The sequence below is a fragment of the Aptenodytes forsteri genome, unplaced genomic scaffold, assembly GCF_000699145.1.
Source record: "Aptenodytes forsteri isolate BGI_AS27 unplaced genomic scaffold, ASM69914v1 Scaffold241, whole genome shotgun sequence".
NCBI lineage: Eukaryota > Metazoa > Chordata > Aves > Sphenisciformes > Spheniscidae > Aptenodytes > Aptenodytes forsteri.
The window spans coordinates 3,790,381-3,817,589 of NW_008795252.1; the positions used below are offsets into that span (position 1 = coordinate 3,790,381).

General features: G+C 39.3%; 1 protein-coding gene across 2 annotated transcripts in view; it reads right to left on the reverse strand.

Annotated features, from left to right (window-relative positions):
• Positions 1-27,209, reverse strand: part of EPS8 (epidermal growth factor receptor pathway substrate 8) — a 144,472-nt gene that overhangs the window by 48,649 nt on the left and 68,614 nt on the right. For both annotated transcript variants that reach the window (XM_009278987.2, XM_009278986.2), the window contains exons 3-4: positions 10,686-10,776; positions 9,540-9,613 (exon numbers count right to left, since the gene is read on the reverse strand). In XM_009278987.2, the coding sequence (XP_009277262.1) occupies positions 9,540-9,613; positions 10,686-10,747 (136 nt within the window). In that variant the 5' untranslated portion in view covers positions 10,748-10,776. The remainder of the gene's footprint in view (positions 1-9,539; positions 9,614-10,685; positions 10,777-27,209) is intronic.

Sequence of the window (27,209 nt, forward strand, 5' to 3'; positions counted from 1 at the left end):
GGAGGGAAGGGAAAATGCAAGACGAAGACACGACACACACCCACACCACAAAATAATTAATTCAGATGAATACTGAAGAGAACTTTTCAACTTTAGTGGAAAAAATTTGAACGCAACATTTGGAGGATTTTTCTCTTTTTTCGCCATAACCTCTGAAGGGCACAATCTGGAACATCAGGAGCTTTGCCTAAGGAAGGAAGTCACTAGGAGACTTGGCCCAGAAAGGTCCAAGGAAACTCTGCAAGTAGGCAACTCTTTTCTCTCCATTTCATTAAATAACTTGATTTCTGATCTTCAAGTAAAATAGGCAGTTTAATTTTGTTCAGAAGGAAAGTACCTGATGTACATACAAAATCTATCAATTTCATCATACTCTGAGTACTTGGCGGGGGGGGGGGGGAGTAGGAATAAAAGTGTGTGATTCTGTTGACAGGAAAGATAAGTTACTTTTTGCAAAATAAAAAAAATGCTGACTACTACCAAGCACATGATCTGTGACACAGAGAGATCTGCAGTGAGGACACCATAAAAGCCACGCTGTAAAAGGCTTTTCAGTGATCAGGGTTCCTTCAGAGAGGAATTTCAGGTGCTGACAGATACAGCAGTGCCCTCATTTTCAGATGTCACTTGTAGAAGTATTTGTCACCTTTTATAATCATGCCCATTTATCTCTCCAGTTCTCAGTGACTTTCATGAAAGACAATACAGTTTCTGAAATCCCTCGCTGGCTTGAAGTCCCCCTCCCATGATGACAAACACCGATCATGCAGCAGAACCATCCTGCTACTACTCAGTTTGCTTTAGCAAGAGAAGTGTGCAGTGCAATCAGTCAAATTCAAGAACCCCATGGATTATCAGAATTTTTAACTAGGTGTGTGAATATTTTAAAATAGATGTCTTAATTTAATTGTCCACTATTCTGAAATGCCAGGGCAGAGGATCTGCATTGATTCCAACTGTAACTACTATTTCTGCTTTTGCAGCATGCTACTTAAAGTTTTTTTTTTTTTGGTTGATTTTCTTTTTAACCACAATAGATACACACACATGCACACCCCAACAAAACAGTCAGTAAAGCAGTACTGTCTGATTTGCTACCTTTCTTTTTTTGTTTGGATGATGATCTGAAGAAGTAAAGACCATCTGTTCCTAACAAAACAAGGGAATTAAAAAATAGTATCTAATTTAACCCCATAGAATTATTTGCATCTCCAGGGGGATCAGTTAAGTTAAATGCGTCCAGTAAGAAAGAATAGATGCTTTAAAAAAAGAGTCACTTGTTTCAATTAATGATGCATGAAATATTCAGCTTTGACTGTCATTATCTTTTTTTAGGTGAACAAAAGTATTATTTTTTAACAATATCAAATTAAACCAGGATAGGAAATTTTACATCCACTGTAAGGTTTATAAATCCTGCAAATAATAACAGTTAGAGTAATTTTAAATAAACAAAGAATACGTAGAGGTTCCAAAGGAATTAAGAAGAGAGTAACTTTTGCAAGAGATTCCTTGCTCTCATTCACAGAAATTTTGCCCTGTGTTAAGACAGGATATCCAAAACCGTTCATAGCACTGATTAACACATCCTATTCCACAGAGCAGCCCTAACACTCACAATAGACATAATGGCAAGGTTTTCAACACACTATGTCATGGTGAGAACAATAGTGTTTATATAGAGAGCTTTCTGAATGCTAATAAAATCTGTGGTTGCCTACACTTGAGAGCCAAGGAGAGCCCCTCAAGTTCTGCATTCTTAATTACAACAGAAGTAACAAGAACTTAAATAAAATTTCCAATTAGCAGAAGTCAATCTGTGTTTGTGTTAATAAACAAAAAGTATGGTCACCACAACAACTGACGGTCCATACTGAGTTCAGCAACAATTCCTATTTACCTATTTATTTCTTTAATGCAGGTAGAATGATTATTAGAACCTGCTAGAGATCCAAGTTATCATTTAGAATAGAATAGAATAGAATAGAATAGAATAGAATAGAATAGAATATTCCAGTTGGAAGGGACCTACAACGATCATCTAGTCCAACTGCCTGACCCACTGCACGCTGACCAAAAGTTAAAGCATGTTATTAAGGGCATTGTCCAAATGCCTCTTAAGCACTGACAGGCATGAGGCATCAACCACCGTTTTTTGTTGTCCTATAGGCCCTTCTACCAAAACCACTATGTAACGTATGTCACTTACGCAGGCTTGGAGACTCCCTTTTCTGGGAGTCCAAGAAAGTGATGCAACTAAACTCTGCAGTAAAGCATGCAAACTAAACTGGGGAGACTTCCAAGTTTTGTTGCAGTTACAGACCAAACCAAAAAAAAGAGAGGGTACCTCACAGGCTCTTAATTACTGCTCAGTGCTGCAATTTTTATGTGGTTTTGGATGAGCTAAGAAGTGGCCTATAGCAGCTGTGAATGTTGTCAACATGGCTATAGAGGAGCTGGAGGTATATACAATGGGTAACTGCTCCATCTTGAAATTATTCACCCTTCAAAATACTTCTTCTAATAAGTACCCTAGCATCAGGCAAAATTCTTCCATCGCTTCAGGAAGGGTTTTTCCTCAACCTTTGTTTTTCAAGCTTTTTACAATTCAATAGTTAGAAAGTGGATCTCCTTTCCCATACAGGGTCAACCCAGCTGCTAATAACCCAAGCTCCCTGATAAATAGTTTTCTTGGCTGCCTGGCATAAATTGCACTGAAGGAAGAATGAATGAAGTCCTCCCATGATAATACAAACATAACACAAAGGAAAAGGGGGGGGGGGGAAGACTCGCATCTAGAATGTATCCCCTTTCCCATGTTTTTTGCCAGTAGCTCAAAACTAAATCTCGGCCTCTGCTTTCTCCTGGTGCCTGGCTCATGTCCCAGATTCTACCATCAAACCTCCACAAGTTCTCACCTTGCCCTCAGAAAAGAGAACACAAACCCTTTTGCACCCCCTTCTGCTGATGTGCTCCACTGCCTTGAACTTCTAGCAAAATTGATATAAGCCTACAAACCTGTTCTGCATCCTTTTCTACCCGGATGACACAAGAGTCTGCTGCTTCTTCCTACAGCACTTCCACGCTTCCACTTCCAAGTCAAATATATCTGAGCACATGACTCTCTCGGTCTTTTTCATCCATATACAGCTCCTTATTTTTCTTCTTTTCCTACAGAGTTGCCCATTGCCATTCTTCTGGAAATGTAGCTTCCATCTCCTCAACTCTTTCACTTACCAAAGTGGATGATTATTATTCATCAATATTAATCCGACTGCCTTTACAGAAACCCTGAAAACGCCTCTTGACTTATTACATGATTTTCAAATGCAAGTAACTCATATCCTTCTATTGAAAATGAGCAACAGAATTTGCTGACTTACTGAACATACTGGGTCTGGCTGGGATGGAGTTAATTTTCTTCACAGCAGCCTGTATGGTGCTGTGCTTTGGATTTGTGACCAAAACAGTGTTGATAACGTAGGGATGTTTTAGCCATGGCTGAACAGTGTCAAGGCTTTATCTATTTCTCACTCTGTCGTCCCAGTGAGTAGGATGGGGGTGCACAAGAAATTGGGAGGGGACACAGCTGGGACAGCTGACCCCAACTGACCAAAGGGATATTCCATACTGTATAATGTCATGCTCAGCAATAAAACCGGTGAGTAGTCTTTCCAAAGTAGCCCTTGCTCAGAGACTGTCTGGGCATTGATCTGCTTGTGGGAGGTGCTGAGTGATCGCCTTTGCGTTACTCAGGTTTTTTTCAGTTTTTTTCCTCCCCCCTCTTTCCTTCACTTATTAAGCTGTCTTTATCTTGATCCAATTCTCTCCCCTACCCCACTGCAGGGAGGAGACAGGGGGAATGAGCAAGCAACTGGGTAAGTCCTTAGTTGCTGTCTGGGGTCAACCCCCAACACTGAAAGAAAAAAAAAAAAGTTTTCTATCATCCATTTTACTCTCCTAATCCTCCCGATCAGTCTCAGCCTCTCACGGGTCCCTTCATGCATGAAGAGAGTTATCAAAGCTAAAGCTAAATTCTGCCACAGAGACTTCCAGATAGGATGTATAAAACTATCCAAGGATGAATAAAACTATCAAAACTATTGAGTTTTTTCTACTTACTCTACTTACTGCAGCTCTTACATCCAATATGTAAAATACAGTGCAGCCTTAATAACACAGTTAGCTCAAACCCTGCTGATACGCTGCACACAATTTACCTAAAGTATTTTCCCTCTGATAAAGGAAAAAAATAAAAATAAAAAAGGATCATGGCAGAAGACACTTAAGTTAAATTCTTAATCACAATCTATAGCAAACGCAACCCAGAAGAATTTGAGCAAAATAAAATCTCTCACAAGGCAAGGACAATAAACTTAAAAGCAGCACAGCATTTCACTCATAGGTCTTTACTGTGAGATCTACTAAACCTTTCAAAGGAACGCAAACACCGATTCACAGAAACTAATACTCTTCCCGCTGTCTCATGTGGAGAGATGCTACTGCTATTCATGTCTTTCTGAACTTACTGAATTTGCCAGTCGTCAGGAATGGACCATGTTTCTGGTTTCAAAAAGATGGGAAAAGGTACTGATTTCATACCAATTTTAGAAGCAGCCAAAACACCAAAACACAAAAAATGACCTCTTGACCAAAGACTTTTACCCAAGCCAAGAATACACTAGACAGTAAATGACACAGACAAACGGGACTTGAGATTGCCATCGCTCATTCTCTTCCTTGCCCTCCCTACACTAAGAACTCTCTGCTCTCCCCAGTTATTTCTGTGAAGGACCACTTCATACTTTGGAAAGGTAACTATTCCACAATTTCAGACAGAAACACCAGTGTGGCCCAAGGTCCCTTGAGGCAGAGCTATGAACAGAACCTGATATAGCTAAAGTTAAGAGTCCTGTCTCACCCATTTTCCAACTGGAAGAGGCTGCAGCAATATGGCAAATTAGAAAGCTGCTTAATAAACTCTACCGTAGCCTGGCTCTGTGCCACTGTCCAGAAGACCACACAGAGAAATGTATCACCACAAGAGAAATCAAATTCTTTATCTAGGTAAGGAAAATTCTTACCAAAAGCAAAAGATCTCAGTCTGGGTCTTAACAGATGACCTGAAGCATGGGTGGTGCTGGTTAGGGCTATGATACCTTTAGGCACAACAAATTTTCAGTTCCTAAAAGCCTAAAACAGAAACGAGGAATCCCGATGCCTAGACTTCCACTGATGTCTTACAAATAATTGCATAGGCCAGATGTAATAAATGTTATCAGCGCTATGGTTATGATAGCGCAAAGAAGGGTAACGGTGGATCCCACCTTCCCCTGCCATAGCCAAATTGGAAAATGTCTGTACAGTGCACGAAGAGCAAAGCTCTGAAATCTGATGGCAATCCATGTGGAGATGGATTAAGAGTCTCCCTCACGAGCTGTCCTAAGAATCCTGCAGTGACAGTATAAATTATTACCACACACCATCAAGCAGAAAAGCCCAATACTTAGTTTACTACTGTATATTTATGGTTTGCATTGGGCTGGTTGCTGACACCCCTTTAAGAATGCATTGCAGCAGCTGGAAAAACTCAATGTGAGACTGAGAGCAAAGTGCAGGAGACGCAACCTACACATCTGGGGAGAAAGGTCAAAACTTGAGTTCAAAACAAATCTCATCAAGAGAGGAGCAAACACTATCACCTTCAGAGATTTGTGCCACAAGCTTCTCCCTGATGGCTATGTGGAACCAGCTGTCGGAGAAAGTGTATTGTTTAGAAGTCAATTGTCAGTTTAATTCATTCCAGTATCAAATAACACAAGCATGTTACATGGATGGCTTCTTTTAATGGACTAGTTTACCTAGTCTATGACCTGCTTGTGATTTCCTTGAATTTATTACACGACAGTTCTTGCTCTGAATGAGATATTTGAGCAAGGAAAAAATACACATGCAATTTCACTGCTAGCACCTAATCACAGCCATGAGAGTATAAACACAATGTATAAAACACCTAGTCTTTTCTGATGCAGTGTGAAGACAATTTTAGTAACATCTTTCAATTCTGTGCCGTAGAATAATCTAACAATTTGGAACGAACCACTAGCTCGCTACTCCTGGGGAATGGGGCTGCTCCATGCTGTGTCACCCACTGGCAAACCCCCAGCACAGCCCTGGCTATTGGCGCCAACTGACGCTGCACGTCTGCCCCAAGCAGAGTTGCAGAAGACAGATGGAGAAGCCAATGCTAGAACAACTGATGACAGTACGAGCCAAAACCCATTTCAGATTAAAAGATCAGAAACTAAATAATGAAATAAAACCCGTAAGAATGTGTAGAGGGCATCTTCCCTTCCAGTTCAGTGAGAGATTTATCATGCAAATATAAAACAGTTAATTTCAGGAAGGAAATGAGTGAAAACAAAGAGATTATTTGACACAGGAAAAAAGGTGGTTGCAAGGAAGTTTTTGCTATCGGACAACCACATCAGAGAGAGCGATGGCTCCAGTTTAGTTTCTAACTGAACTGTCTGTAACACCACTAAAACTCCAGCCTCCTTTCCCACTGGCACCGTGGTCAACCTTCTGCCTGATGACCAAAGGACTGAACAATCATGAACCACCTCAGCACTGGGACTCAAGAGAGAAACTTCATGCCATGACATATACGTGTGTGTGTATACACACACACATATACACATATGCACACACATTATTATAATTATTAGTAATAATTTTTTAGTCTTTACTGTGCTTGGAAGAAACTGAATTCAAGATCTTCACTTGTTGATACCCATGGATAGGTGCTTTAGTCCAAATGGCACTCCAAAGTCTTCCAAGAAAAGGAAGTTTGTCATGGACAAAGATTGCTGCTAACTTTACATTGTCACATTTTATCAAAACAAAAAAAAATGGTCCATTTTACTTTTACAGTAAAATTATATATAGTTTTTTCCAATATATTATAAGTGAATCTATTAAATATGAGCTTTATGTATTTACATAAATAAAATAGGTACATTTAATATACAAGTACATAATATCAAATATTAAAAAGTCTGCTTTATAGGCTTTCAGTCTCATGGATGGAAAATAAAATACTTAAGTTAGCTATTAATTATAAATCAATGATAAATAAAATATTTTATAATAAGCATTTTTAACACATTTTAACAATTCCAGTATCACTCAACTGCTTCCCACCCCCCTTGGGACAGCATGCACAAAAATCACTAACATCACCAAGGGAGAAGAGACACATGCAGGATGCAGCGGAATTGCTAAAATTAAAAAAAATATAATTGCCCTGAATTTGAGAAAGGTTTTAGGTGTTTTCCTTGTTTTCTCCAGTTCGTACATTTGGCGATACTGACAGCCTAGCTCTTTATGCATACAAAACAGAGCAGAAGCAGTAAAATGTGCAAACTCCTCTCTAAAAGCTGTGCCAGTATCTTTACTTGGAGCTCCAGGATAATTGGGTCTTCTACTTCACTCAGTTCCTGGCAACTGCAGCTATACTTTTGTGATATATCTACCAGCAATGGAAGTGAACCAAGATGAACAATTAATTTTACAGGAGCCACCACACAGCAGTTATATGGTAAGCATTTTCAATTAGTACCTCAATTCAATTAAGTATTTCAGAAGTAAAAGGCTGTTTACCATTACATACCTCAAATTTACTCACTTCTCCCCATCTTCTACTGACATATGACTATCCTATAACATGTTTGATATGAAAAAACTCAGAGAGGTATTACTTTAAAGGACCACAAAGATTAAAGGACATGGTTAAGACACTTACTGATACTGCAACGTTGTTCAAACCATGTACTCTTGAAAAATTATGATGATGATATAAAATGAAAAAGAAAAGCACAACGCTCTCATAACGTCTCATGAAGAAATAATCTGCTAAGAGTTTTTCGCAACGTCTCTTGCTGGTTTCTGTTACCACCTACTATTTCTGTCAACACCTGCAGTCAGTTTGTCAAGTGAACCCATACAGGACGCAGAAATCGCTGTTTAAAACAATCACTTCAGAATTCTCCTCAGTTGCAGTTCCTGCCTTTAATACTGTGTCAAGTGACTGACTTTTGTAGCATACCACTAAAAAAGATAAATTTAAACTCAGAATGATTCACATGCAACATAATTTTTAAATGACAAATGTTTCAAATGGTTTCTACTTCTGTCTTAGCTGATTTTTCTAGAAGTGGACAGTCACACTATTCTATCACAGTGCCTTCAGCCACCAAACCATGGCAGCTTTTTCACACCACTCCTCTTTTCAGAGGACACAAAGCTAGGAGACCTCCCATTTCCTTCTTAGGCTTTTAGCCTCATTAATTTCAAAGCAGTTTGAAAGCCAACAAGGCAACCAGTACAACAAATTTGTTCTCATGTGCTCACGGGTGAGTAACCAAACTCAAGGCCTGAAGGCTATGCTTCCAAGGGCAAAGTTAATGCTGTTCCAATGCCACAAAGCATGCTGCCATCACTCCCCCAACCCCTGAGGTCACTCCCAGCCATCACCCCACCCAAAATAGGAGGGAGGAAAGATTAGTTACTAGTAAGGATGTTGCGGTTAACTAGCCACTGCTCTTTGAGCTTTCCAGTTTGTTAACCTGCAGAAGAGGTGGTAGATGCAAGAAGGGAGAGCAGGCTGAGGTGCGAGGGGTCCTGCATAGGACTGGGTTCTCACTGCAAACCTCGTTCTTCCAGTCTTATCAGTTGTACTGACTTTCAAAAGAGCATTTAACAACAGGCACAGATTTACACAGCAGAACATCTCTCAGCTTCACTGCCGCTTGTATTTCCATTACCAGCACAGCTATCAGCAGGATGTAGTCACAGTGGAGGTGGATGACCAGGAAACGGTGCAATTTGGCTGGCAAGGAACATGACTACATTCTGCCTCCACAGTGATTTGGCCATGGGCTAGAGTAGCGTATACAGCCAAGACAAATACTAGCATCTGTAGTTGGTAAGTGCAAAAACATTTAGGCATTTACAAATAACATCACATTTGACAGTCACAAAGCCTGTCGAAAATAGCAGGCCAAATAGGGCTCCAAATCCGCTACATCAAATCTAACCTCCGTTAAATCCTTGTGTCAAACAAGAACGATATTGTAAATTCCTTTTCTGCTAGCAGGGGATAAAGGTGGGGAGGCAGGGGGAGACACAGGTCATGAATCAAACCTATAGCACAGCTAGATCCCTGAATGCCTTCTCCCTGGTACATACCTTAGCTATAAGATCACTCTTAGTTTTGTGATAAATGCCTTATACATTGCTGCCTTAAAAATTAGCAGGTGGGAGTTCTCTGCTTAGTAAACCATAAAAGCATTTTCTAGCTAACCTAGTTTTAGTAGGAATAAAATCACTTTGTTCTTTCATTTTGTTTATACACACACACACGTGTATGTACATACAGTTTCAGATTTATATGCATAACATATTTTCACTATGACATCACAATCAATACTTAAACAACAATTTTAACTTAAATGTTTAGAAACTTTATGCCACCTTACCATAAAGCGCTTTTGCACTTGATCTTGAATTCTGGTCCCTCTCCGCCTGAGCAAATGTTGGTGAACCATAGCCACTGGAAGAAAACATTTCTGGTTAACTTCTGCATAGATGTATTTGCCACACAGAAACAGGCACTGAAAAAAACCCATCCCCTTATGTAGGACTACACACACCTACGATGTTACTAATGGAGGTAATGATACTGGGTATTTGTTCCGCACCATGAATACAATGAAGCACGTTTCACTTAGGCTGGAAGCCCTTCTGAGCTATTTTTTGTTGCATTAATACAATATGCACGATGGGGGTGCGGTATACACATAGATACTACCACAATGTAAGTAATCAATACTAATACTAATAATAATAATAAAGACTATGCCAAAGACTTGGTAGGATTTGGGTTTTTTTTCCTGCATACACGTGTTAATTGTTTTTAACAATTTTAACTGCTTTTCATAAAAGGACTATCATTGCCTACAACTAATGAAAAGGCAATCCAACATCCTTACAGTGTAACAACAAGAATGAGTCATATACAAACTCACTTTAAAGGGACAACAATATGAGAAGCAGATGACAGCACAGATGCCCTGCTCCATACACGAATACACGTTCTTTGGCATCAGATTAGGTCAATTCCCATTAGTGCTGCGAATGAGCCTAGTGCCATCCTTCTGACACGGGGAGCATTCTCGTATCTCAGACAAGGTAACGCTTTCAGGTAACAGTTGCTCACAGTCCTGTTTACTGGGAAACGGTACTTTCTCACAGATGGAAAGGGCAGCCTCATCTTTTATGCATAACAATGCATTCACTCAGAGCTAACCTTAAACATCTCAGGTATGTGAAGACCTCTCTGAGTAATGTAATAAGTATGTTACGGCTACAGCAATTTATTTTTCTGTTCCAGACGATTCCATTCAGTAATAAAGCTTTACCCTTACACTAATAACAAAATCAGTCAGATGATATCTGTCAGTTTGGTTACATGGTTTGGAAATCGCACATTCTTTTACAGAAACTGCCTTTGTATTATTCCTACGGGATCTAATAATTATAGCTCTATCAGAAATGAAAGCGTAAAGGAGAAAATATAACACTATTTTTTGTCCATAAAAGGAAAATCAAAGGCATAATCTTACTTCATTTGAGGAAAATAACTCCCATATCCACCAGGAGGGGTGTTTGATATATGTCCATTCATTCTTATCGTCACTTACTGAGAGAAACAATCTGGGAAAAGAAACAACAGCATATGAATTGAAGTCTCTTAAAAGATGAAGGTTTAATACAGATGTAATACAAACCTAATGAGAAAATTATGGTTGAAATGGGAAAGGAATTGCATCAACAAGCTCAACTGTTATTATTTGCATTGCGGTGATGCCTTAAAGACCTGTTATGGAACTTCCCCCAATTGCAATTTGGTAGTTATTGCTCCAAATAATTTATGATTTAGTGAATAAAGCCATTATTATTGATACAGTGGTCTTTAGGAATAGCTTTAGAAGTAAAAGGCTGACTAAACAAAGAACAACATCTACTGCAGAAGTGAACAAGATGTTCCAAATGGCAACTTTAATAGTCGAGCATGCTTGATTTTAACCTCAATTCATTCTTTCAAATGAAACTTTTAAAATGACCTTTTGATACATATTCTATGAAACTTATCAGCTGAATTGTTAGAAAGATGCATTGTCAAAACAAAACACAATTGTTAGCACAAAGGGAAACTTGGTTTGCTATTTTGGGACTAAAAAAAGCCTTTTTGTTTGTTTTTTTTTTTAAAGCAGCATTTAACATCCTGAAAGTTTGGCATGCCAAATGAAACCTCTTATATAACAGCGATACTGAAAAAGCTATGATGAAACAGTTAAAAGAATGTCTTCTCCCTTTAATAACATGCCCACTGAAGTATAAATTGACTCTGGAAAGTGACTTTCATAAGCCTGTAAACAATTAACAAATCTCTATTCAAATTTACCATGGGCAAATACTCTTTCATTTATACATACATGAACAACATATATTTGAATATTGGTCTACATCTCAGTCATTAAATAGAAAAAAGATTTCTTTTAACTCTGCAAAATAGTCAAAAGTACATCAGAGAAAATTTGTGCCTAACAAAAGCGACAGTTCCAAAGTAAGCACAACCTGCTTTAGGTTGTGCTTACAACCACCTTACAACCAGCTTATCTTCTGAATCACTAAGTCAACTTACTGCCTCACTTCAACTGTTCTCTTCCTGTTTTACAAAGAAGCGGCAGCTGACTGACCTACAGTGCATACCGTATTTTGTATCCACTTATGTTCTGCTACTTTCCTCTTTCACGCAAAAATACAATCAAATTCTATTCTCAGCTCTCACGTCTTCTGTCATTTCAAGAGATGTACAAGCTCCTTTTGGTCTTCTGTACTGAGAACAGAGTAATTTTTATACTTTTCTGAGGAACATCTGACATCTCCTACCTGCGATGCGGTTAGCAAAGCTAACTAGAACCGAGCTGCACTGATTACGTGCCAGATGTAATCAAGTGGAAGCGTGGTATTGCCTTTAGTGAGCACATACTTGGTAATTTGGCCTAGCATCTCTTTTTTTAAAGTTTTTCTTTTAAATCTTTGCTTGCTCCTTGCAAAAGGTCTTTATTGACATAGCCAGGTTTTACTTCCATTTCTCCTGCACATCCCCACAAATACATCACGTATCCAACTTGGTAGCCTGTTTGGCTGCTCTAAGCCACTTTTTATAGAGTGCAGTATTTAGCAGCTGTCTCCAATAAATTACTATCTGTGCCGAGTGCTGCTCAATTCATTAGCAATTACAACCCTTGGAAAGCATCCTGAAATAGTCTCATGACTTGAAAGAATAAAAATATTCATTTTCTCAGCAGAATTTGCCAGGTCACTGTGCACTCTTTGTTCCGTTTCAGCGACTGCGTGGACCAGAGCTACTCAGAGTGCACAGCTCATGCTGCCATTAAGCTCTTCAACACTTCCTATCAGCTACTGATTCTTATTGTCTGCAACCTTTGCTCAATTTTGCTACCCTGCTTAACAGTTTACCCTGTGATTGGCTTCCTAACAGTGACCAGATCCAAAAAACTCACACAAATTACGTCCATTGCTTTTCAGTATTCCCCCACTTCCTCTACTTTCCATACACGCTTTTATAAAGATATCACTTATTTAAGAATTCTATTTGCCGTATCCTTTTATCATTTGTGATTTTTTCATAGCCTTATTTATAACAAATTCTGCAACTATCTGCTTTAAAGTGAGATCTGGAAAAAAATTTGCTTTTAGACTCCCTCAAGATTATTTCACTCCTCTGACATCTTAATCTGACAAATACTTGATTTGTTATTTGTACTCCACTTTTATGAAAGTGGTAAAACAGATATTTTAAGTAGAAGGAATGTAATATATTAGAACTTAAAGCTTCAGTCTTTGAAGTTAGCATAACACACTGAGTTTTAAAGCAGCAATGAAGCTGAACAGCAGATTTTCACATTAGGGGAAGAAAACGTCTCATGACTAAATACTTGCCCACTGTACGGCATAACACCACTTAGAGTAAATATAAAAAGCTTTAAAATTATAATTTGAATCAAGTGATAATGAATATCTGAGGTCAGAAATTTTGTCTGTTTTTCAAAAAAATTCCAACAACCCAGCTTGTTCTGCCAAGTAAGCACAAAAGTTTCAGTGAGTTTTAGCTGTTATGCAAACAAAACACCGCTTGCTATTTGATAGTTGAGTAAAGCCAACAATATTTCCTGTTCCTTATGCAATTTTCCACTGTTAAAAAAAAATCAAATGCTTTTGAAATGCCAAGACAACTACTTTGACATGACAATTTCAAGAGGCTATGCAATGCTTCTATCCCTTGGTTCAAGAAAGCTCCCGAATATGAATACAAACAAACCTTTTACAGTCATTATTTATAATTAGGCCAAATATTTATAACAGCATCCCCAAAATTATCAGGCAATTTCATCTCTTTCAACCTAAATATTTCAGAAAAAAAAAACATTTTAGGAAAACACTTTAAAATTTTTATTAAGTGCATGATGGAGAGAAGGGGAAAAACATAAAAGGATAACAGAATGTGCAGTGCTTCGTTTATTATTCACTTATACAGCTTTCTCTGCTGTATTTCTCATCTCAATGCTCTTTCATCTCCTACAACCAGTCCTGTAGCAAAAGTCAACCCGTGCACACTGCGAAGCCATTGTCATCCAGGAGTCTATTAATAAACTCCACTTCCTCTTTAATCTTCCCTTTCACCTCGGCCCAGCAGTTCACAGCAACATACGCTGGTGTCCTAGACTTTAAGATAAACATCCTTCAAAATTAACTGTATGAACCCTTTTTAATAGGTCCTGAAGTTTCAGCAGTTTACTTGTGAATATGCTCAAGAATGGCCATGTCTTTCTCAGGATCTTGAAAAGACATCATGCCTACTCTGAACAAGAAATATGTAAAAACAGGAAAACGAAATAAGAATTTAAGAAGAAAAGAATAATAAGAAAAAAGCTAAAATAATATGAAATAATAAGAAAAATATTAAGATATTTATCTTTATTTTAAATAAAAACAAATAAATACTAAATTCTCTTCCCACAGTATCAGAGACTGAACAAAAAGAAATCCACCTAGGACTTCACTGCTGCCATCAGCTTTATTTTTGAAGGGACTCCAGCATATTGATACTAAGCAGCAATATAAATGGCAAGGGTCCAGCCTTTGTAACAAACCATTTCTGAGACAGATACACTTTGGTTCCTTGGCAGTCAACAGTTACAGCTGGTCTGATCCCAAACACGGGGAGTATTACACTGGTATACAACATGATTACATCAGTCATAAATATTCATGTAAAAAAATGCCCAAATACTAAAATATTCTTCGCCTTCCCCACCTTGTAGCCCAGCAGCCTAATGAAAGCAATGCAATCTGTGTGCAACAAGCAACTGAGCCATTGACAACTCACACGCCCTGCCATTTAATTTCCTAGTAGGAGTTTGAAGGTAACAAAATCCCTCAATTTATTTCAAAAACAAAATTGAAATTCTAGAAGGGCAGAGCTATCACAGTAAAGAAAATGAGATATTCCAGAGACCAATGCTCTTTTCCACTCATCCTGAATCAGTCGGTCCCACCCAGCAACAGATCATAGTATCAGATGGAAAAAAGAACAGCAGCTTAATGCCATGGGTATTTTAGAAACGATGCCGGGGGCAGGGAGGAGGAAGGGTTAAAGAGAGGAGGATGTAGGGGAAGGAAAAGGAAAGCCAAGAATGGCTGGAACAATAATTATCTACCGATTAAGAAAATGTTATTAGTAACAAGTCATTATTATCACATGCCCCCAAAAACCCCAAGAATTCTTCCCCAGCTAGATAGCAGGCACAGGCTGTAACTCCAGCCTAAACAAAAACAAGTGGACTATTACAAGGTAAAACTTATCTGTAGCGGATCTGACAGTGCAGCAATGTCAGAAAAGGCTTTCTCCACCCTTTCCCTTTTTAAAAAATTACGGAACAACAAAAACAACAAAAAAAATCAGATGTATCCATGCTACACTGTAACTCACTATGCATTCAATAAAAGTGCCTCTTACTGCTATTCCACAGCATTCAGTACCGCTGTTCTACAGAATGTAGAAAAACTATTTAGCTTACTGCGTGACTTACTATTTTTCATTTGTTTCTTCTCGAACCTCACCCTGTTCACCCCCACACACTTTCCTTCCTCATGCTAAAGTTTGAAATAGTTATTACTTTTAACCCCCTTGTTTCTCCACGCTGAGGTAATTTCTTTAGTTATTCCTTATGTTCTTGTATTTTGGTGTCTTCTCCTCTTGTGCCTACCTTGCTGTTCTGGCCCAACGCTCTCCTATTTGTATCTTCACTCCAGCCACAGATTTTACAAATGGGAAACTCCTGATAGAAATAGGTCCCACGGAGACAGATGAAATGTTGCTGCTGCCCTTTGCTTTGGGACTTGTGTCAGACAACAACCAAGAGCAAACACGAGTTCTGCTGGCTGTTCAACATCTTGCCTCGAGATAAACACCAAGATGCACATGCATGCATACATAAGTATTACTTTGGAAATGATCACTAGGAATTTGCCATCCTCAGTATGTTGGTATCAGAATTTCTCTGAGACAAACTGCTACCGGTCAGGCTGGCAGCAGCTTTGTACTGTAATGTTTTCCATTTTTTATTAAGGGGATTGGAGCATCCAAAGGCTGGTCAAAAAGATGACAGCAAAAATCACACAGAAAATTGAAAGCTAGACCCTACAAGTGATGCAGTTTCAAGACAAAACATTTGGACTTCGTTTACCACCGCCCTGGCTGTATCCCCCTTTGCCTCTTTCAAGCCACTCTTTATTAATGACGGGGGGGCTGAAGCTTTCTGAGAAAGGAATAGGTACTCCAGTATACACTCCTGTGTCCAAGCATCAGGACTTCAAGCAACCACGTTAATACAAAATAGCCACAATAAAATCATTTTGAAAGTGCTGTTACTTTCAGGTCTTCTCTGGGTTTAGAGCAGTTGTCCAGGACGGCCATTAGCGCTAATTACACTGCATCTTAGTTTATACAAATCCACGCTGAGTTGCATCCTGTGTTTAGATTTTAGCGCCTCCCCAAACAGCCCTTCTGCTGGATGTGACATTAGCTAACTGGGGTTCCTGCTAAAGAAGCCTGGGGCTGGGGAGGAAAGCACTGGATGTGCCCCCCTCTCCCCCCTGATTTTCACTCCTTATAGAAAGCTGAACTTAAACCCAGAATGTTATTTAGCTGTTTGTCTAAGGGGGCAGAGGGGTAGGAGCATTTCAAGACACTAATGGCTGTGACAGACAAATTAAATGGCTGTGGACAAATTAATATGGCTCTGGCCAGGCACCGCACGACAGGGCACACAGCACTGCCCAGGAGGAGGGGTTTGCAAGTGTATTCGCCTCCACAGAGCAGTGCAGCAGATGAGCTCAATCAACGCTGCTTTTTCCAGTTTCAAAAAGTGTTTTGATTTTCATTGACACTTTCTGAAATCTAATATTTTTCCTCAGTCCTTCAGTAGAAGGAGTACAATAAATTAATCAGCAGTATTCCTTTCAGCAGGAGGGATAGGATAAATTTATTAAGAAAATTTGGTGACATAATTATCAATCAAAGTAGGAGACTCAATATGTTAATGCAAGACCAGTCTTCAGAGCAAGAATTGTTAGCTAAAAGAAAAGCTTTCTGTTGGGAAAATTAATAAGAGAAAAAATGTCCTTTAAATCTTCTTTTTCCTACTATGATATTTTCCAGCGACTCACTGTTAAGGAAATATTCTACCAATACAATTAAGATCAGTATCTTTTATTTTGAGAAAGTGGAGAAATATGAAGACCAACAGGAAGAACTGAATGAATAAACTTCAGATACATCTTGTTCATAGATTTAGCTCTTGCTGTTGCCACACTAATAAAGACCCTGCTTGAAAACAGGTTCTTATTCTGGCATGGCAACCTATTTCCATTCATTTCACTCAGGACTGGGCCATGATTTATAATTAACTGTATTGAAAGAAAATAAAACAGCTTTACAGATACAAAAGCTTCAAAGACTTAAAATCCCTATTGCAACAAAGGAACGTTAATAAACATGCCAAGCACTAAAGCCACCACTCACTGCTATTTTTAATTAGAGAATTAACCACCTCATCTAAAGCAAGATGAGTATTAATTACCCAGATCAGGATAATTACGCAGACCTTGCAGAAAGTATCATCACAGCTGGAAGACCAGTATCTTGTATAAAACAAAAAAAGAAAGGAGGGAAAAAAAAACCCCAAAACAAAAAACCCTCCACACATACAGAAGAAGAGTCTAAAGAGGAGGTGTCTATGGCACATGAAAGAACTTGTAGAAGGAAGTAGAAAAAGGGGATTATAATGTACCATTAAAAATCAGCGTCTCCGCTAAGTCTACCTCAAGTATTTAAAGAGGATCAAAGCAGAAACTCTTCCAATGGAAGAGGTCACAGATTTAGAGAGCCACTGGCATACTGCACCGGAGCTTACTTTGGCACCTCATCTACAGCACCCAGGAATCCCTGTGCACCCATGTGGACTCACACAAAGGACACCGGGAAAACATTTCCCACGGGACAAGCCCCAGCACCACCCCTAACCTCTCCCTTCCAGTGTTCAAGGAACAGCTATAAGACAGTTGCAAGAGAGGAAGCTAAGAACTAAAATTCTATTTGCGTTTAATATTTATTGAAATTCAGAGCAGTGATTCTCAATTCATACTTGACTTTGAAGGCCACTGCTATTATTTCAGACCTGAGGAAGGGCCCAGGTGCCTGGAAAGCGTCGACTTTATTTTCCCCCCAAGTACAGTAGTGAGCTAGCAAAGGATACTATTTTTACTCACAAATCCTAATCCCAACATGGCTACAACAGTGCACTCAATATCTCCACCTGAAAAGAGATGTACAATAATTTGTTCTGGTTTGGGGTTTTGGGGGTTTTGTTGTTTGCTTTTAAAAAAAAAAGAAAAAAACCACAAAAACAAAACCAAAAAAAACCCCAAAAACTGACTGGTGAATACAGCTGACCTAGCACAGATACCACAGTTTTATTTCTCTTCTTCACACTCTGATTTTTTTCATTACTTCCTTTTATTCCTTGTTACATCATACTTCAAACGAGATCATTAGCTTTCAGAAGAGGGCACTCCAGACACTGATTTGAAAATCAGCTTGCGGTGTACAACCAACAAGCCATCAATTTGACTTCAGAAATGAGAACTTATAAACAATATTACAATACTAGTGTGCATGTTTAGATGGGCCAGCAGAAAACTCAGCACTAAATAGTGTGCAAAGGTGCCTCTTTCCAGATGCCATATGAGCATGCTTCCCACCACCCTGAAGACACCACATGTCAAAAAGATAATGAAATTTGGACAAACTTTTCCCCTTCACGTTGAAAACAGGCTGTGAGTGTAGCTGATGAAATATTTCTGAACAGTTTCTTGCACTGAAGTGCTTGTGAAAATGTTAACAAATGATAAGACTTACTGTAGTGGTACTGTAAGTATATAAAAATGAACAAGACAATGTCTTTAGGTGTTGTCTGTTGTTTTAGATACAGTTTTCCTCTCAGTCTGGCCAAAAACTCCCAACGTAGTTAAAATACTGCTTGCTGCTGCAAGTTGACCAAATGAAACTGGCTTAACCACCTATCCACATCTACTTGCAAGCTTAATAGCTGTCTCATGACACACTGACGTTATTAAAATTGGCATGGTAGAGTCCACAACAAAAGCTGAACTGAAACTATATAATAACATACTCCAACCAGACCATTAAAATTAACATGAAGGAGGGGGAGGAAAAAGGACAGGAACACTCATCAATGCCTCTCTAATTTAGCTTAATAGAACTGTGGCAAGATCTAATTCTTGTTTTCACAAATTTACTTTCTTCAGTTTTGGTGAAGTTGCCGTATTAGCTTTTATCCTGTAGGCCTTGTAGCCAGACACTGACACAGTTATTGTGGTCTCAGACATGGCAACAGATGACTCCCATTGCAAGGCTTTCCTATTGCTCCCTACTTAAACTTTTACTCTAGCCCTATTTAAAGGGGAAAAAAAAAGCCAAACACAAAAAACCCACGCAGTTGATATCTATTCTTATTTATTCTTAACATGGCAGCACACAGAACAAATCAGGACAAAGGCCCATTTCCATTAAAATCCATCAGCTAATTACTTAGAAGAACCAATTTCTAGGTTAGTAGTAGGTTACAATCTTGAATTAAACAAGACAAAAAAAGTTGAGTAGGAGGAACATCCACTGGTTTCCTGATTATCTTAAACACCCAAGCTCCATACTACTGTCGACCACCCTTTGATGGTATCCTTTGATGATATGGACCCAGCATCGTTTATAAAATCTTGATCTCTTCCACCAATAAAGTGCTCCGAATTCCAATTCACACAAGTCTGAAAAGCCTCAAACTTGACTATGGAAAGGGTTCATACTCTGTCTTACTGTAAGATTTACATTCTCTATAAGGTGCAAAAAAAAAAAAAGGCAGTTTCCATGCAGTTCAGTGAAAACAGAGAAGGCTATGTTTAATGAAGGTGAACAAATATGTAAGATTTAAAAGTTATTGATCAGACCACAGCAAATTAGCAATGCTGAGCTGAAAGGTAAGCTCACAGTGGAGCTCAATAGCAAAACTAAAACTTTTCTTTTAAAACTTGAAATGAGCACGTTATTCTAGTAACGTTGATTAACTGTTCAAAATTCCTTATTAAGAAAGGCCTTAACCAAATAATGTGCAAACAAAGGCAGCAAATGAAGCTTCACAAGGCTGATATGCAAAAGCTCATGACTTTAGGTAACGTGATTTAAAACAAAAACCACCATCACAAGTTTTTGGGATTAAACAAGATTTTAATGCTAGAAAAGTTAGTAGAGTGTTCATATTCTCAGAAGTAATTTAAAGTATTCCCCTAATATTTTTTCAATGTACTTGCAACATCATGTATACATGAAAGAATTAAATTAACACGTGATACCTGGGAAGCATTTGAATTAATTCCAAATCTAGTCAGCATGTCTCCTAAAAGGGACCAGATTTTCACTTGTCACGCACACATAAAACACATAAGAAGTAGAATTTGTCCTCAGAGCTATGCAGTGTATAGCAGCAACATTGCCAGTACCTGTGAGTCAAACCTCCGTGCCCTAACTCGGCGCTGAGGTTTGACTCTGAAGCTGGTTTATAGACCTAACAACAGAAAACTCTATGTTATCTTTAAAACTTACCCTGTGTTACAGGAATCCTATTTCTTTCAAACTCAGGGGCCTAAGAAAATTACTTTAATCTACGGGGGAAAATGCTGCTCCTGGAAGTTGGTATCTAAGTTGCCATCCAGTCACTCAATCGATCACTACCCTCTTGTATTTTTCATTAGTAGTAGGAGACATTGTGAGAAGGGGCCTAGATCGTGTCCACATAGTAAGGTAACAACAAAAACAAAACAACAGGGACTCTGAAAATAAGGCAGAAGAGAGAAAAGGCAGAAGAAAACAAAATTAATTTTTAAAGAAATTTTAAGCTATTTTAAGACCTAGCACCAGCAGTCACTGACTTTTACAAACCCTGTTCGGTTTTCCCATCTATGAAAGAAAGAACCCATATCACCATCACTCAGGGGTGCTAAGTGAACCAATTGAGATATGCAATTTAATATTGTTAAAAATACAATGATTTCGTTGTCACTGGGAAAAAAAAATGTTTTTCAAGGGAACATTTTTCTTTTTTCCCTTCTACTTGAAATACCTCCTTAACACCAATCAGGTAATCTAAAATAATTTCCCACTCCACAGCAGAGTGGAGTAACGTAGAGATATGAGAAGAGCCGTGTGACTTGTTCGCTTGTACAGAACTGTGAAGCCAAATGGCCAGTCCCTCTATATCATACAGCATTTCCCTGGTGTTTTTCCTTCTGAACCATGAATTTGAAACAGTAAACTTCAAGGACAACTTTCCCTCACCTAGGGTTAAAAACAGCATATGACTGCGCAGTAAGATGCATGACCTTGAACACAGCCTACGCAGTTCTTAGCACTTTCAGACACGCAATAACTCACCTGCATCCAAACATCAGCTGGAGATGCTTGTTTGGGTCACCAAAAATCTTGAGCATCAATTTTTGTTTGCATTAATGCGCACATAACCCAAAGAGACTATGTTGCAATTCAGCAAGTAAACAAAAGGCACTATCTTAAAAACCTAAGCGTAACTGATCAGTCCACTCTGGGGCTACAATTATTCAGCACGAAGTGATTCAAGTGTAAAAGAACTTACTGAACTGAGGTCACAGATGAATGAAGTCACACCCCGCCGTGGTATTAACAGCGTACTTCGTAACTCAGCATTTGTATTGTGGAAGAAAAATAGACTGAACAATAACAGATTCCACAATTTGTGGGAAGAAAATTAATTCAAACTTTTGGCATTTCATGTTTCTGATTTTCTAGTTTCCATTATTATGTCTCTCTGTACAGATACAATTTTCTCCTCCATCAATATAGGCCAAGCCCTTCCTCTACATGCATTACAAAAATGAAAACAGATATTCAACTGATGTCAAATTTTGGAGGTTTGGGTTTTTTTAAATTACCTGATCAAATGCAGAAACGTGAATTTTTTCCAAATCAATTAACAAATTCACATTTCCAAAAGCAGTCTCTGATGTGAATGCCCAGGCTTGGCAAGTTACAGGCTTGACTTTTAGAAGCAAAATTATACACTTTTCAAAATTTCAATGCCCTTATAATCACATACTAGGTTTCCAGCAAACATCCAGCAATTAAAGATGACAAAATTAGAAACCTTATAAAAGACAAATTATAATCAGTGCAAAATATTTTTGGCTCCAATTTCCTCTAATTGTGGAGCTTGAATTTTCACATATCACAAGAAAATTTTGCCCAGGAATTTGTCATTGCTGGTTGCCAAGCCAAATTTAACAAGCTATTACTAGAAAGGGATTCTGAAAGACTGCAACCAGGTATTTTATTGCAATTTGCTCATTCATTGAATTGAAAACGTTTTGCTGAGACCTTTCCAATGTCAATTTTTTTTTTTAAACTGATGTCAGATAAGTTCCCAATGGAAACCTCAGAGGAGCTCTACTTTTTGGAAAGTTCCCAGAGGTTTTGAAGGAAGCTAACTTTTAAAAATCTTCCAGAATATGGAATTACTGTTCTCCACTCAGTTCTTTTATTAGAAATAAGCATGTGTGAAATAAGTGTGGGTGGGAAGGTGGAGAGGAGAATGGGAAGGAGCTAAAAAAGCCATATGCGGAAATGCTTTTTGATCTTTTCCTGCTTGGAGGGGCGAGGGATGGGGTTGGGGATATCGGAGTGCACCATTCGTTTCCATGTACTTCAAGAATTGTTCTAGAGCTGATTCTAGTAATCTTAACATGACATAAGAAATACCCATCTAAAATCTTTTTTCAAAGATATGGTTACGCTCCTGAAGAGCTAAGAAAGAGTTAAATAATCTCTTTACCTTTCAAGATGAGTCACTACTTTATGGGGATCTTGCACAAATGATAGTCACTGGAGATACTATAGGTTGGTTGGAGTTTTCTTTGTTGTCTTTTTTTTTCCCAAAAAAAAAGCATATTTGGACCACTCTGTATCTCTTTGGTACTTCTAATACATGATACTGAACAGAACTGTCGAACTTCACAGGCTGCTCAACTTTCAATAGCAATGACACTACTGCAAAGTGAGTTACACCTTCAATTGGAATAAGAAGGATTACCCGTGGAGATAGTCCTTAAAGCAATGAATGTTATCTAAGAACTATTTTCCATAAGGCCCTTATCCTCCTGGTTACGCCCATGTGGCTAGAAAACATGTAGAGCCCTGCAAAAGACGCTAGAGAGAGGGCATCCACAGAAACATTTGGAAGGATGAAGGCCTATATAAATAGAGCTTTCTCCCACATTGCAGGCAACTGAGAAATCCTGTTTATTATAAAACTTCACCAGCTCCTCACCAATGATTAGATTTTCTTTATAAAGCTCTGAGTTGCCTACACTATTATACATTTTCTATTTGAAGAGATTGAGAAGGATAATTTTTCCTTTTCCAGAAGGCACACTAGATAAACTTTAAACTTGTACCCAGTTTCAAAGGAAAAATATTTGTCCTACACAAAGCCTCCATTCAGAGTCCCTGTTTTTACCACAGTAAGAAAAATAGCTGTGCCCTGGATAATTTGTTCATGTATGCCAATAAAAGCACATTGGATTAGAGCCAGCACTTCTAGCAAGGGCCCAAAGACTTCTGAAATCCTATGAAAAGCAGAACTCTTTTTCTCTACTTATCCTTTTTCTATTTGCTATTCCCAGTACTTATTACTTGTTTTCATTACATTTGTCTTTATATTACTGTGAGAAGCAAGAGGAAAATAAGACTACAGAGTAAAAGCAAAGCTTTTAAAGAAGCTTTTTTATGAAAAAAAGCTTTCAGATATCTTTATACAATGTTTAAAATGTTAAGCATGCACCCTTTTGAACTCCACTCTAATTAAAAATGATAAAAGAGACTAAAGTATATTCATGTTTTAGAGGTATAAAGAATATATATAATAGAGGTATAAACATCCTGACATAGATACTTAGGTACCTATGCTTTCATGCAGGACTCTGATCAAGATGCTTGCTGCTTAACCTAGGGCAGGCCTGTGGCAGAGCCAGGGTGTAAAAGAACCTGGAGAATATTCTTGGGAAGTTATTCAGATCATAGCAGGATTTACCATGCATATGTGCTTCCCCAAAACCCAATGTTTTTCTAAACAGTTTCACAAACAATCACAGAAAATAGAGCTGAAAAGGAAAGAAGTTATCTCCCATCCTCGAGGCAGGAGCAACTGTGTCAAGGTACTTCCCAAAAGGTATTTGCCCAATCTCTTCCTTGGGCCACCAGTGAGAGAGGCTAAAACCCAAGCCTGAGGAAACCCAGGGGCTCATTAGCCTCACTCTGAAGAAGTTTTTCCTCAAGAAATAATCTAAATCCTTGTTGCCATTTAAACTCACTTGATATTGCTTCTATCCACAGCATACCCATGAAATACATTAGGTTCTTAATTTTAGAAAAAGAAAAAAAATGTAGCAACAACATGTATCCAATCAGTGTTAAAATGGGCTTATAAAAATATCCTGTTCTTCAGTCTTGTTTGATAAGAATAGTTAACACTGCTACCTCCTCTCTCTTTTATAACTTATCGCTCATATCAACACTGCAATAGGCCTGAAAGGATGTCGTCTCATGCATATCATCTCATATGTTTTTCCAGCTAAGCAATCCAAAGTAAGCAGACGTCAATTTCTATTTTCCCATAGGAGCCCACAAGGCAAATTTCAGGGGGAACAATATTACAGTTACTTCATCTATATATTATCTTTCATTATCTCAGTGTTTTTCTAAACCATATCCCCTTGCTTCTTCAACTTTGTATAACCTCTTCTCTTTCCTCATATTGTTTAATTCAGCCTTATGCTTTTCTCCTCTTTTTCCTTTTGTCATGCACATCTACAGCAGACTTTCTGAAACAAAGTAATTCATGAAAAATAATCCAACTGCAGCCTCAAAGTAGTTCTCGACGTTGCCCAAGGCCTTTAAGACAGGGACTCGGCTTGCCATCCACATCGTGACTGTCCTTCATCTCCTGTCTGATTGGGTTGGATGACCACTAAGACAATTAACACTGACGGTTGTAAATATTGTCTTTCCCAATGGAGGTAGCAAAAGCATTAGAGGTAGGTTTTTTTGTGAATAGATGCAGTAATTTATCCCAGCTACTGCTTTAAGCTTTCTGAAAACTCACAGTCATTCACAGACAGATTTAGGTGAAACGGCAGAAGAAATTACTGCTCTAATTGCCTATGCCCTCTTTCTGCCTTTACAAGGATGCAAAAACGTGACATAAAAATCTCAACTTCTCTCTGGGAGCCAGAGTTTGAAATCCAGCGCAGAAGAGTGAGCTGCAACTTACGAGGGTTGAGGTTATGGCCCAAATAAGATTTAGCACAGGGATAAGGCAGTTTACTGGGACAGCTGGAAGGTCATCAGATGCCCCATCTTTGTCCATCCACAAACAGCTTAGACAGTCCGCAGGCTACCCACACTTGGGTCACGTTTTAAAAAATTTCTTCACAAACCAAGGAGGTAGCCCTTAAGAGACTCCCTACCCCAAACTAGTACTTTGCAAAAAGCCTGCTGAATAGGGGCCTGTTCTCATGTTCCTCAGCCACTTTCTTACGTTCTAAGAAACACCTAAACAGCTTTTAAAATCACCTGTTCTCTCCAGACTTGCCTTTACTGCAACACCAGCTATCCGTACATTACTTCACCGACATGCCAACCCAGTTTTATTGCAAAGAGAGGCCACAACACCATGGAAAACCTCCACAGAGTGCAGTCAGCAGTGCACACCAGTGAAGATTTTGCATCAGAGGCGCCATGTCTCCTGCTGCTGCTGTCTGCAGCCGGACACTCTCTGCCAGACGGCAACACAGCAACAGCGTCTGGTGTTACTGAACCTCCTCCGGCCTGGTCTGAAACGCTACGTTTTGTCCCGTTTCCACAAGCAAGTCAGACAGATGCAGCCTACTGCTCAAGTGAGACAAGCCTCCCTGGTCCGTGTGCCTATCACCCACCCCACAACAAAACGGCCCCAGGGCTTCAGCTGCTCAGGCGCAGCAGGACTTGGGTGAGGGCAGCCTTCAGTCATACCTCTAGCTGGAATTTCAGCAGCAACCTGCCCCACATTGCGCTCAGCGCACTGTTCAGCCCTACAAAGTTGTTTTTGTAAATATCCAAGTAACAGCCGGTGACGGTCTGTAAAAACCTCTCCCAAGGCAGAGCTGCCCCACCACTCAGCACCATGCTTTTTTTCCCCTGACTTCACTCGCTACAGCTGCAAGACCCAGGCCCCCAGGCAGCCCCCCCGGCATGGGCCTGGCTCCGCAACCCATTGAGCCACCTTCTCCAGAAACAACCCTGTGGGCCACCCACTGCACCCACCCCGGGGACATCGCGTCTGTTTCCCTCGTCAGCCACGCAGGAGGGCCGGTGGGAGTGAAGCCACTAATTGGGATGTTGCATTGTGTGGCAGGAACAGAGATCATTCGCTGCCCATGCATAACAAGGTCAATACTCCTAGCCAAAGGTGTCGGCGCAATTAATATCTAGCCAAGCTGGCCAAGCCAACTACTTCAGTGCCCTTTGTCAAAGGGAAAACAGTATGGCTGGAGTCCAGAGCACTGAAGGTGACATTTAGGCAAAATACATATCCAAAAAAATTTTGCTTCTTTTGCCATTATTCGGCTTTATGACTCAGTTCTTCCGAGCATATGTAAATCTCAGCCAGTGCCAGCCTCTCAGGTGATGTTAATGGGAGATATATGCACACATTTTGTCTAAGTGAAGTTAGAAAAATGGAATGAGATTCTCTCATCAGATTGGGGAGGTCAAGGATTACAGAAATTAGAAAGGGAGAGGGCGATTGAGATTCAGCCCTTTTCCTGCTACAAGACCGTTCTCCTGTGCACTAGCTTTCCCATTTTACTGCTGGAGCAGCACCTCTTGAAAAATCTTACACCTAAAGGAAAAAAAATGCAGATGAGACATGAGAAAGTCCTTCTGCTAGCAGAAACGTAGTGCTGAGAGCACAACTGTGCTGCCCTTCCCCTCCTGCCACGCTTGCTCCTGTCACCCAGGAGTTTCTCTTGTACCTTAGGAGGGGCCCTTGGTTTGGATCCTCACACCTAGCTAAAGGAAAAGTACACCGGGTTTCAGCTGACAGCCTTGAGACTTGCTAAAACCCGCGCTCATTTGGAGAATATACTGAGAACTTACTATCCAGGGATGGGGAGAAAGCTCATGCTCTTTTAGGCTCAAATAAGGGCACTTGCGGCTAATAGTTTCAAAACCCCTTATTGTTTCTGAAAGATCGATGTTGCCCCCATCTTCCTCATTGCCTCTTTTCCCAATGAAGAGCGTGTATAGCTCGGTTTAGAAAAAGTCCCCAGAGTATTTGTATGCTTCTGCAAGTAACATA